The 11,629-nt window shown below is 49.5% G+C and overlaps 1 protein-coding gene across 1 annotated transcript in view; it reads right to left on the reverse strand.

The window, feature by feature from the left end:
• The window catches only part of SLIT3 (slit guidance ligand 3), a 582,494-nt gene extending 574,590 nt beyond the window's left edge, over positions 1–7,904 (reverse strand). Inside the window, exon 1 of the mRNA XM_032851770.1 lies at positions 7,708–7,904. Coding sequence (XP_032707661.1) covers positions 7,708–7,904 — 197 coding nt within the window. The remainder of the gene's footprint in view (positions 1–7,707) is intronic.
• Positions 7,905–11,629: the final 3,725 nt, after the last annotated feature.

Here is an 11,629-nt window from a genome sequence, read left to right on the forward strand (position 1 = left end):
GGGTTTGGCAGACAAGCAAGGGGCTGACTTAGAAGGCTAGTTGAGGAATGATGGCACGATCAGCGGAGGGAGCTCAGACCTGAGACCAGTCTGCTTGAATGAGCCCTGACTCTACTGCTCAAACCTGGGAAAATTACTTCACCTCTCTTAGTTTCCTTATCCGTCAAATGAGGACAGGATGGGTTTCTGCCTTGCATGATTGTTAAATTAAATGACAGAAAGTATGTAAAGAAAGTGTAAGAGTAGGGCCAGGCACAATGAGGGGGTTAACAACCCGCAGCTGTTGTGGTGGCAGTGACTGTGGTTGTCATTAGCATTATCATTGGTTCAAAATTTGGGGAGAGCCTGTGCACCTCTATGCCTCATTCCCCATCACGTCCATGCCCAGCACTGCTCAAGCAAATGTGCTCCGTGCCAGTGGGCGCCCAAGATGTTAAAGGAAATCACTTCGCAAGAGTGAGGCTTCTCCGCGGAACTCTGCTGCTGAGAGAAGAGCTAACTTCACACGTTACAGTACTTTACAGGAGAGAACACACACATGTCACATCAAGGCCCATCCCATGCTGGTGGGGCTTCTGGCACCAGCCTAATAGGACAAGGATGAAACTCAAATCACAACGGAAAGGGCCAAGAGTAACCAAGATTTTAGAAAGTATTTGACAAACAGAGGAATTAAGCATTAACAGGAAATCATTCCAGAGAAAATATGAAAAACAGAACCTCAGGGGAAGAAGATGCTACTGGCCAACAAGACCGCAACATTTCTATGCATCCCAGCCAGAAAGAACAGGACAATATATTCATGTAATCCAAACCCCAGCCATAGAAAGACTTTAAACAAGCAGAGAGGACTCTGCTGATTCCATTGACAACCTGGATAAAGATCCACGGGCCAAGCTCAGGAACCCTGCACAGGGAGAAGGGGGAGGGGTAGTAACACACTAGATGAGAGAATCCAAATAGAAAATGTCGCTGAAGAGCTGATGAAATTAAACTATTTGCCAAAATTTAATTACGATAATGCAGAGTGTTGCACTTAGACTCCAAAAAGTCAACTGTGCAAATCTGGGATGGAGAAAATAGGACCAACGGCAGGGAGGGCTGGGAGACACCAGGGACGCAATGAATAGCCTGGTGGGAATGAGCCTAAGCCAGGGGTGTGGCTCTCTGAAGTGAAAATGTCCCTTTGGGATGTTGATAGAAGTTCAGATAGCAAGGGAGTGGAAGGACTCATTCTAACTCTTAAGACCAGCAAAGAAGACTGGAACCTATTTGGAGGAAGATAACTAGGAACGGGAAGAGGGCCTGTCTCAGAGCCTAACACACACAGAATAGTTGAGGCAATTATAAAAATTTATGGAAGAAAGAAGAAGACTAAGATAAGTGGGTAGTGAGAAGCACGACAGCAGTAACATTTTTGAAATCCTACCATTTGGAAGAAGGATTATATTTGCTCTGTGTAACAACAGTCAGGGGGAGATAAGTTCAACCCCCAGGCAAAGAAAATTTTCTTGTTAAAACTGTTTTCTAAAATGGAATAAATTGCTTTAGGGAAAACTGAGTTCCTCCCCACTAGCTGTAATCCAGCAAAGGAGAATGGCCGCTCTCTCCTAAATTATGTCGGTGGAAGATCAGTCTGCACGTGGTTGGAACATGAACCAGAGGAGACCTTTCAATCCTGACAGTCTATGTTGTTCCCATCAGGCTGTGACTTGGGCTTGCTCCGGAAGGATAGCTACAGTCAGTAAGAATCACTATGAAAACCACACTAGGAATACTTCGGGAGGATGCACTGTGATCCGGGCAGTCCGTGTGAGTAAATTCAGTACTCACAGCATCCTACGAAGGGGGTAGTTTTATCATCCCCACCTTACAGATGAGAAAACTGAGGTCACCCAACTGGTAAGCGGAGAAACGGGGAGTGGGCCCTGTCTGCCTCTGAAGTCTAGGCCTTTACCCAAAGGTTGTTCGTTTTCCCACCTCTCCATCCACTCACTACTGAGGGCTTTTAATGACACAATCCTGACGAATGTTTTCCAGGGAATGCTGTATCAAATATAGTGCTGGCCACAGAGCTACAAAGACCACAGTGAGTGGGAAGGAAAGGACAGCCTTTGGCAGACCAGCCCTAGCAGTACTTACGAAACACAATCCAGGTCTTCAGAACCGAGAAGCAGAGGATTCCCACTATGAGCGCTTCCCACCTGGGCAAGGCTGATTTGAATTTAAGGCTGGAGAATGCCTTGGAAACTCAACGCCATGCTCCCGAGCAGGATACCCTCTGCATCTATCCTATCTGGGATTAGTAATGGTCCAGAAAAGCGTCCTGGAAAAGCCTTCCTGCCTCACTTTTTCCTTTTCAGCCGTTCTGAAAAGGGTTAAGACCACCTTACGTAAGGAGGGTGGAGCGTACTAGTAAATACAGCTGTTTCAAGTAAAAGCAGTAACAGAGGCAGACACGGGAAGTCAGTAAAAGGTATTTAGGGAAAGACAGAAAGAATGAGCTTTGAAAAAAAAAAAAGTCAGGGCCAAAAATTCCCCCATGAAAATGCAACCCCCCAAAATAAATAAATAAAATACATTCCTTATTTAAATATACCACAGAGCAGCACGCCCATGTTAAAGATATAAACCACTTCAACCGTAATCCCCTTTTCATGGAACGGAGGCCAACCTGGGTTTAGCTGGAGAGGAGAGGGAGGGGACCAGGCACGAGTTACGCCGGGCACAGCGTATGGGCAGGCGAGGAGCTTGCCTCAGTGGAGCACACTGAAACAGTGGGCATCTCCAACTTTCCAGTTGGATGGGGCCTGAGATGAAGCAACAGAAGAAACGGCCATAGTCACTACTACGGATAGCTGGTGGAGGCCTAAGTGCCAGGTACTGTGTTAAGCACTTCCTGTTCATTATTTTCTCCCCGAGAGGAGCATTTATTACGCACACCTTACGGGTAAAGAGCAGTAGCTAGAGAACTGGGCACTGTGCTGAGTGCCCGACATGGCTCGTCCGGGGCCACACTCACAGCATGCTCACAGGGCCAACGCGATCATCATCCCAGTATTACGGCTGCGGAAATGCAGTACAAAGGGATTAAACAGACTATAGCCCAGAGGAGCAGAGTCATTCACCCAGGGTGCAACAGCAAAGCCCTGACAGAGACAGAATTCAAACCAGAGCTGCCTGTCTGCAGAGCCCACAGCCTGAACTGGGAGGCATGGGGTTCTGAAACCTTGCCACAGCCAACTTGGTCCTTGCAAAAGATCCCATTGCTCTCAGATCTACCATTCTCACTTTGCAGGGGAGGAAGAACTCAGAGACAACAAACAGAACCGGAGAGAAACAAAATAACAATCAAAATGCAAAAAATGCAGAAATATACAAGACCCAGATGATGTGCAAAAGCAAAACTTAATAATGATCCTACAAATACATCAATTAATACAAGAAGAGCAGCAATCAAAAACCACAGAGAGCTCAGGATGATGCTGATGAGGTTCTGATTAGAAAGGCCTACAGTTTAAGTGTTTAGGACTGCCAGCTCTTTTCATGGGCATGTGCACAGTAGGAGTTTTGCAAGGTTGCTAAGCAACGCCTGGCAACCAGACTCCAGAGTGCATCCCTCATTAGGAGTCCTTGGTAACTCTAGTAAGGCAATAATTTTAGTTCATGAAAGCCAAATTTTAGAAACCCTTAATAACTCATGTAATAGGTTACTAGTAAGTCGCCCTTGGCATACATAAAAAACACAAAACCATAATCACCCATCTTTTACTTGTAAGAACTAAAGAAAAACTTGTATTTTTGAGACTTACTTATTTAATCAACACATACCGGTTGAAAACCTACCATGTGTCAGGCACTGGGGAAGAGGACCATACAGGGAAAACTATTAGGACTACACTAGACTTCTGCTTTCAGGAAAGGGAAGCCCAGAAAGGCAAAGCAATCCATCCAGTAGCACAGCACACTGGAGGCAGGTGCGCTTAACTGCCCCCGTCCAGCCCACGGGTTCACCAAGAGAGCACCGTGCTTCCCTGAAAGGCCACATCACCATGGGTGGCTCAGAGAGGGCCCGTGATTCACCGAACTGCCCCTCGTCTGCTGGGCTGGCTCCAAGGCTAGAAGTACCAGGATGCAGGGCTTGGCTGTAGAGCATCTTGGAACGTCTCCCACTTGACCTGGAGACCTCTGTGGTCAAGTGAGGGAAAGCCTGTGACACGGTGTCGGTTTTTATTGGACCCAACCACCGGCAAAGCTTGCCATCATCTGGAGTGATGGAGAAAATTAAGTTACCACATTCTCACGTTTCAGCCTTTCGCCCGTTTTCCTTCGCAAACAGGAAATGTTTATTTAAATACAGCAGTCTCCAGCATGTTCCAGAGCCAAGTGAAAAACCAAAGATGTCCACTCTTGCCCCATTCCGCTGTTTAGGCCACCACCTCGCTGCGGGTGAGAAGTAGGCCTCTGCCTGCCTTGAGGCGGCATGGGGAGAAGGGGCCCCTTGTGAGAGTTCGTTTTCATCTGTCTCCTCTTTTTCCAGGCTGAGATTGTGGTTGGAGAAGAATTACATCTGTGGGCTCCTTTTGTACTCAGAAGGGTAAATGCGACATCTGTTTACTCTGTGCTCCATGGTAAATGTTTTGTTTCAAGCACCACCATTCACTTCCTCTCCTCTTGTCCTCTATCTTTGCTGCACGGATAATAAATTACACTGAATTCTCCCCTGCGTTTATTTAGTTTTCTTGTGGGTGTCACCTCTTCACTGAGGAGGAAGAAATGTCAGTAGTTTATAAACGATAGAGAGTTTCTCTTTCTGTGTAATGTGCTGACATTATGGAGAAGAAGCTGGAACACAGACCCCCAACTCTGATACCAGCTTAATTATGAATAATGAAACAAGCCCCATTCCAGGCCTGAAGCAAAAAGTCCACATGGTGACCACATTATCCCCATACAGATTTTCCCTAAGGAGTAGCATGAGCACATAAGGCCTCAGAAGTTAAAACCCCCAGAGAGACAATGACACACATTTGCACATGTATGTGCACACACATACACACACACACACACACACATACACACACTCCTACAGAAAAGCCTCTCTGGGAGGCCAAGTAGTAGGAATGGAAAAAGGGAGAAAATGCTTCTCCTTTGTTATAAAATACAACATAAACATTAGAGATCAGAAAACTGGATTTGAGGAAAGTCCTGAGCATGTCATGCCAAGGCTGACAGACCATATGCCCCGTGAAGAAAACGAGTCCTGGGGAGTTTCAAAGCCTGACTAAAGGAAGTTTCCTTCTTCTGTCCTCTGCTTACATTCTTTAAGCTGAATTGCTGGTTTTCTTCTGTATATGCAATGATTTTATATACAGTTACTGGAATGCACAGAGGTTCAAGTAATGTTTGTTGAATGAATGAAGAAAGGAATGAATGAGAAATTCCTCCCTTAAAAAAATCCTTCCCATGCTTAGAAATGCCAAACATCCCCCCCAAGAGTTTGCAGAACTCAAACGTTCCATCTGCGTTGACTGACAGAGGATGAGAGGTGGTGAAGGACTGTGGGTGGGCTGGTCCTCCCCCTGCAGCCCTCCTGACCAAGCTTTCTTCTAAAGGCTGTCCCCTCTCCCAGGGTAGGAAGCCCAAAATGAGGAGCCAGCCTTGGTAGCCACGTCACTCCACACACCCCAGCCCAAGAGGCACCAGTGCAAGGTAGTTGAGACTCAGATATTCCAAAGCACGTCCCACTCTGCCAGTGCCTGCGAATGACCGTGACTGCAGCAGGGGGCCATGGGAATCCCCAAGACTCAGTCTCCACCCAGTGTCTCCAGTGGTAGAGCAGATGGGGCGCTCCAAGCTGCCTGGGTCTCTCTCCCGGGGAAGGTGGGTCGATGGCATACTGACTGCAGTGCTGTGTCTATAGCTTTTGAAGACTTCCTACCTGCCAGCAGGAGAAGGGCCCATCCCCACCCCCAGCCCCGGTTTCCCAAACAGATACCATGATTTTGAGGATGGAGGAGAGGTAGTCTCACGATTCCAGACAGGAGAGCCAATGTCATAGCAAGCTGAATGTTGGCGGGGTCCACCCGAAAGAGTAACAAGAGCAAGCTACCCTAAGACCCAAGCCCAGCCAGAACCCTCCCAGGACCATCTATTTACAGATCTTGGTCCCAACTGACCCTTGTTCCAAAGATGGCTAGTAGAGTGGGAGATACCCAAAAATACCACGACGACAAGTTTTTAACTGGTACTGTAAAATATAAGATCTGAATTAAGCTGTGGACACCTGGATTGTGGCCCCTTTATTGCCACTAACTTGCTGCATTACCTTGGACAAGTCTTTTCAAATGTCTGAAACTCCTTTTCTACATATGTTAATGAAGGTTCGGCTCCAGTGTTCTAGAATTGCATGACCACACAGAATAATGAATGCACTTGGAAAAAAAAATGTATGTTTTGAGCCACAGGAAAGCTCCAGGAGAAAGGAAAGCAGTTATACTGAGTCTCTGCCTAGGGACACACGGAGTTAGAGGAAGAGAAGTGAGGTGACAGGAGGTGATCAACAGGAATAACATGCTGCAGGAGAATTCAGTCTCGCGCCACTCTCTTCCAGCCTCAAGTCAAGAGAGCAGAATGGAAGACCCAATGCACCCACCCCTAAGATGCAATGGGCAAGGGAGACAGAAGGAGAGCAAGACACGGAGAAGTTGATTACACTGGAGCAAACCCTCACCCACTTCTGGGCTGTGTTCCCAGGCCGGTTCCAACCCCCTCCTCCATTTCTCCTTCTTTCCTTACTCCCCAAGTGTGGGCTGGGAAGAGCCCACCCTCGGAGTCCAAGTTTTGAATTTGGTCCGAGGATCAAAATGATAAATGTTTCCAAAACGTTGACATATGAAAAGTAAATATTTGGTTGCACAATTGGGGTTAAAACGAGGGTCAATCCACCCCACTCTCCAAACGCCTCTCCTCTCGCTGCCAAACCCGGGATCCGAGGCTGAGTGCGGTTTGTAAGATTATAGCGCTCGGTCTCATTTAAAGGGCTGTCAGCATTTCCATTCTCCGGCCCGTTTGGGGAGGCATTTATAACCAAGCCATAAAAAATTCACCCCGGCTGCAACTTGGCATCTGGGAGGCTGCGCTCCAGGCAGGGCGGGTTTTGCAAGCACCCACTCTCAATTCGTTTGGTTCCTCAGAAGTTAGACCTTTACACACACTCTCAACTTCGCTTCTAAGGGCAGCCGGAAAGTGACTGGCCCTTTCTGATCTTCGGGCAGGTCGGAGTCTCGGCCCTCTCCGGCCTCCGTGCCCTTACGCCCCATCACCTTTCGGCTTTCTCCTTCGCCCACCTCTTAAATGTGCGCGGATCCCTTGCCCTCGTCCTAAGACCTCACTGACTGCAGTGTTCCTTCCTCCCCTCGCTTCCTGCCAGCGTTCTGCTGGAAGCTGTCACCCGGCCCTGCGTCTGGAGCCTTCACCCCTGGAGAAGCACTGCTTTTTGCCCATCGCAGTGGGCTTCAAGACCTCTCTCCCTAGACCTGCCCAACGCCACAGACCCCAACTCAGGGGATGAGGGATCCGACCCAGGAGAGGTGACAGCAGAGACTGCACCCAGTGCGGCCAAGGGGAGAGGAAAGATCTGGTGCCTGGGGGCCCCACTGTGGACCCAGGTGGGTGGCCCGGGTTGGGTGGGGCGGGGGTACTCACAGGCGTTCGGCGTTGCGGGGTATGCCCCGGGGAACCCCCCGGAGGCCCAGCCCGTGGCAGTCCACGCTGGCGGCGGAGCAGGTACACTTGGTGGGGCAGGCGGCGGTTGGGGGCCCGCTCAGGACGCTCGCCAGCGCCAAGGCCAGCGCCAGGCGGGCGCGCACGGCGGCGCCGGCCCCTGTCCGCCCGGGGGCCATGGTGTGCAGAGGCCCGCGCCCAGAGGAGGCTGCCTTGGCGGGACAAGACGCGTGGAGCCCGGGGAATCGCGCGCGGAGCCCAAGCGGCCTGGGGAGCGGGCGGCGGAGTTGGCGCGGAGGAGGAGCGAGCTCGGCGCTCAGGCGCACGGGGCGCGGGCGGAGCGGGGCGCGCCGGGCGGCGGCGGCGGCGGCAGCAGCTCCATCCGCGGGGCTGCTGCTGCCCCGCTGCGCATCGCTCGGAGTGCCCAGGTACAGAGCGCCTCCTGGGCCCGCTGGCCCGCTGCCCCGGGCGTGGGCCGGGTCGGGGACCTGGGGGCGAGCGCAGTGGGGCACGGCGCTCGAGGAGGTCCGACTTGGGGCTGAGCTCGGGAGCGCGGCGGCGGCGGCTGGGGCACAGGGCGGCCGGGTGAGCTGGCCGGCGCTCGCTCTCTCCATTCACTGAGCAGGGCAGACACCGGAGACGCGGGGCCCACCCCTCCCCCCCCCCCCCAAAAACGCCAGCTCCGCCTCTCATTGGCTGCGCCGCACGTCATGTCGACTAAGTTGGGAACTTTGCTGGAGCAACCCAGAGCCGCGAGGGGAGGAGGCAGGAGATGTGTTAGAGGGAAGGAAAAGGGGCTCGGCCAGCAGGGTCCCAAAATTGAGACCCATTCACTGTTACGGAGCCAAGGTGATAAGGCTGGTGGCACTTTCTCTTTCTGGCACTGAGCTAGGCACTCAGCTCAGTTTTCTTTCCTTGGGTTTCAACACCGTCCCGCAAGAGGGCATCTGAGTACCCCGTTTTATAAATGAAACAAAGTTCAGAGAAGTAAAGGGACTTGCTCAAGGCCACACAGCTCCTAGGTACCCCAAACCGCAGTCCTCACATTCACTCATATTTTACACCACAGCCCATCGAAGCTGTGTCCGTCACTCATCTAGGAAGATCCTCAAAGATCCTACCTCATCTTGGCAAAGATCCGCAACTTCTTCCTAAAGGACCTGTTTTGTTGATACTAACGCATTTCACAGTCACACGTGTCACATAAAATATTTGATAGTGTTGTTCATCAGGCTGCTGCTGACAAACCCTACACGCAGACGGGTCCTGCTTTGCCTAGACCCAACGCCCGCTGTGCAGGTAAAAGTCGCGATGGCCGGAACTAGGGCCCCTGGACTGACAATGCGTGTCCATAGTCAGCTTTCGCTTCCTGACTTGGTGACTCCGGGCCAATCATGTCCCCTCTGAGCCTCAGTTTCCTCAAAGCAAGGGGCCACAGCTCTGTTTGGGACCACCTCACTGGGTTGTTTGGAGCATCAAAGAAGAGAAAGTGTTTTTACAAAACAGACATTCACGTGTGAGACATCCCTTCGCCCCCCAGAGCCTTCATTGTTCCATAGCGCTCTAAATTGGCCAGGTCTGAGTTTTTCCAGATGCTGGTGGGGAGGGGCGCGTGTGTTAGAGGCTCCATAAATACTTGTAGGAATGATTTTGTTTGTTTGTTTGGAGGGAGAGGGCAGCAACTGGAGGAAGTATTGCCCAGACTTCCTTAAGGTCTGCTCACACTGGAAAAGTCTAAATGAGCCCTGAACATGCACGTGCGTGCACACGCCCCCCCACACACACACTTGCATGCACACACATGCTTATACTGAGGCTCACACACACACCCATATACACCCTCACACTCAATCACATACACACATGTGTACATGCATCGCCTCACACTATGCACAATCACACATACCACAATAATAATTACGCTACTGAGAGCTCTTTCCTTTTCTTTCATATAAATGCTATTCTAATTCCTTCTGCCTCATTTTCCTTGAAGGAAATTTTCAACGACTTGACCGTATCCTGTGAATTTAGAGTAGAGGTGTAGATTTTATTTTATACCATTTAACATATTTTCAAAATCATAGTTCCAGGCACCCCACTGCACGTACGTGTACGCGTACATACACAGTCACACACCCTTCAGCCCCTCCATCATTCATAAACACATTAGGCGTAATTTACTGCTGTTTTTCTTGGGAGCAGCTTTCCGTACCGATGCTGTTCTCAGCGCCCTCTGGTGGCCATAGAGAGTCTAAGCCCTGGTCCATAGAGTGACTTCAGCTTTTAAGAACTCTAAACATCCTTTCCTCTGAAACTTTCCTCCAAACCTTGAACCAATTTAGTACCAGGACTGAGGCAGATGAGAGAACTGGGCAAAGAACCAAGGGCACAAAAGCGTCTCAGACTGTCTGGAGCAGAAAAGAGTGGAGTTTTCTTTGTTTTCCCAAATGCACGCTAGAGCATGTTTTGCAATCCTTTTAGGCTGGGCCTGGGTCTGTGCTCTGAGCACAGTGTGAGGGTGGGGTGGGGGGCAGGGACTTTGTTTTCCATTTAAGCTGATGGGAAATTTCATGAGCCTGACTAGATCTTTAAGTGACTTAATAGGCATTCAAGTGTGCTTGCTTTTCTTTGGGAGAACACTTTAGAACAGAGCCTGGGAGTCAACCATCCCAAAGAAAGAGGCAGTAAAGAGGGCATGGGCCATACAAAATTAGGAAGCAGGGCTGGAACCACCTTGAAAGCCACCTGATCCAGCATTTCTGCAAGTGTGTTCTGACGACTACTAGTTCTATGTGTTTCTTCAAGAAAGTGGGGAAGGGGGGTTCTTGGGCAAAAATAGGGTGAGAAATGCTCGCTTTCACCACTCTTGGAGATTTGTATCACCCATGAGCATATTTAAGATTCTGAGAAGTCCTGCAGTAAGGAAACTGGTTTAAGGTTTGTTGAACCCAGTTTCCCTGGTATAGCTGACCCTTTTACATATAAACTTAAAATTCTTTTGAAATTTTTGGAGAACACCCAATATAATTCAGCCTCTGTATTCAATAATGTGGAAACTGAGGCTCAGAGAGGGAGGGTCACTGGTACAAGGTTATCCAGCTAATTAATGAAAGAGCCAGAGCCGGGACCCAGGGCTCCCAGTGCTTAGAATTAGGCTCTACCCACTCTCCCCTACGGCTTCTGAAGCATTACTCTTCCCAGAGAAGTATGAGTAAGTCCTTAGGAGGCGAGTTTGTTGGGTAGGACTTATTATGTCTAAGTACCAGAGATGGCATTTACACCTTATGGTGTCATTTTCAGAGTTCCGCATAAGCCTCCAGGGCCAACTTTTGGATTTTTTCCTTTAGTTCTCTCAAGGCTTCTCAAAAGCAAACTGCCCACCCATTCCCCAAAGAAACTCACCTCAAACTTTCTCCTCCACTTGTTTTCTCTCTCTCAGTGGAAGGCACCATTATTTACATGGCTACTATAATCAATTGATGTTTTCTGGTTTCAGCAATAGAAAATAGCTCATTGAAGATAAAAAGAAATAATTGTTATGAACGCCTTTGGGTAGCATACAAAATTAAGGAGGAAGAAACTAAAGAAGGAAGTTTTTAAAAAGACACAAACCAAGCAGGATCTAGGATCAAGCCCAAACCCAAACTTCCAAATTCCCAAGACACAAAGACTGGCCTGGCTTAGGTTATGTAACCACCCTGTTAACCACAGAAGGCCAGAATCTGTGGATAATAGTTCCGTGAAAGCTATACTCAGCGAGGCAGGCAGGAGCAGTGTTCTCAAAGGAAAACTGGGGAGCTGTAAGCTGAAAAAGTAAGGGGATGACGAGAAGGCAAAACAGCACCAAAGCATCTTCCCTCTGTTTCACACCACTTCAGTTCCCGAGTCCCGTTAATTATTCCTC

This window comes from Lontra canadensis, unplaced genomic scaffold (genome assembly GCF_010015895.1).
Source record: "Lontra canadensis isolate GAN:19392208 unplaced genomic scaffold, GSC_riverotter_1.0 scaffold5, whole genome shotgun sequence".
Taxonomy (NCBI): domain Eukaryota; kingdom Metazoa; phylum Chordata; class Mammalia; order Carnivora; family Mustelidae; genus Lontra; species Lontra canadensis.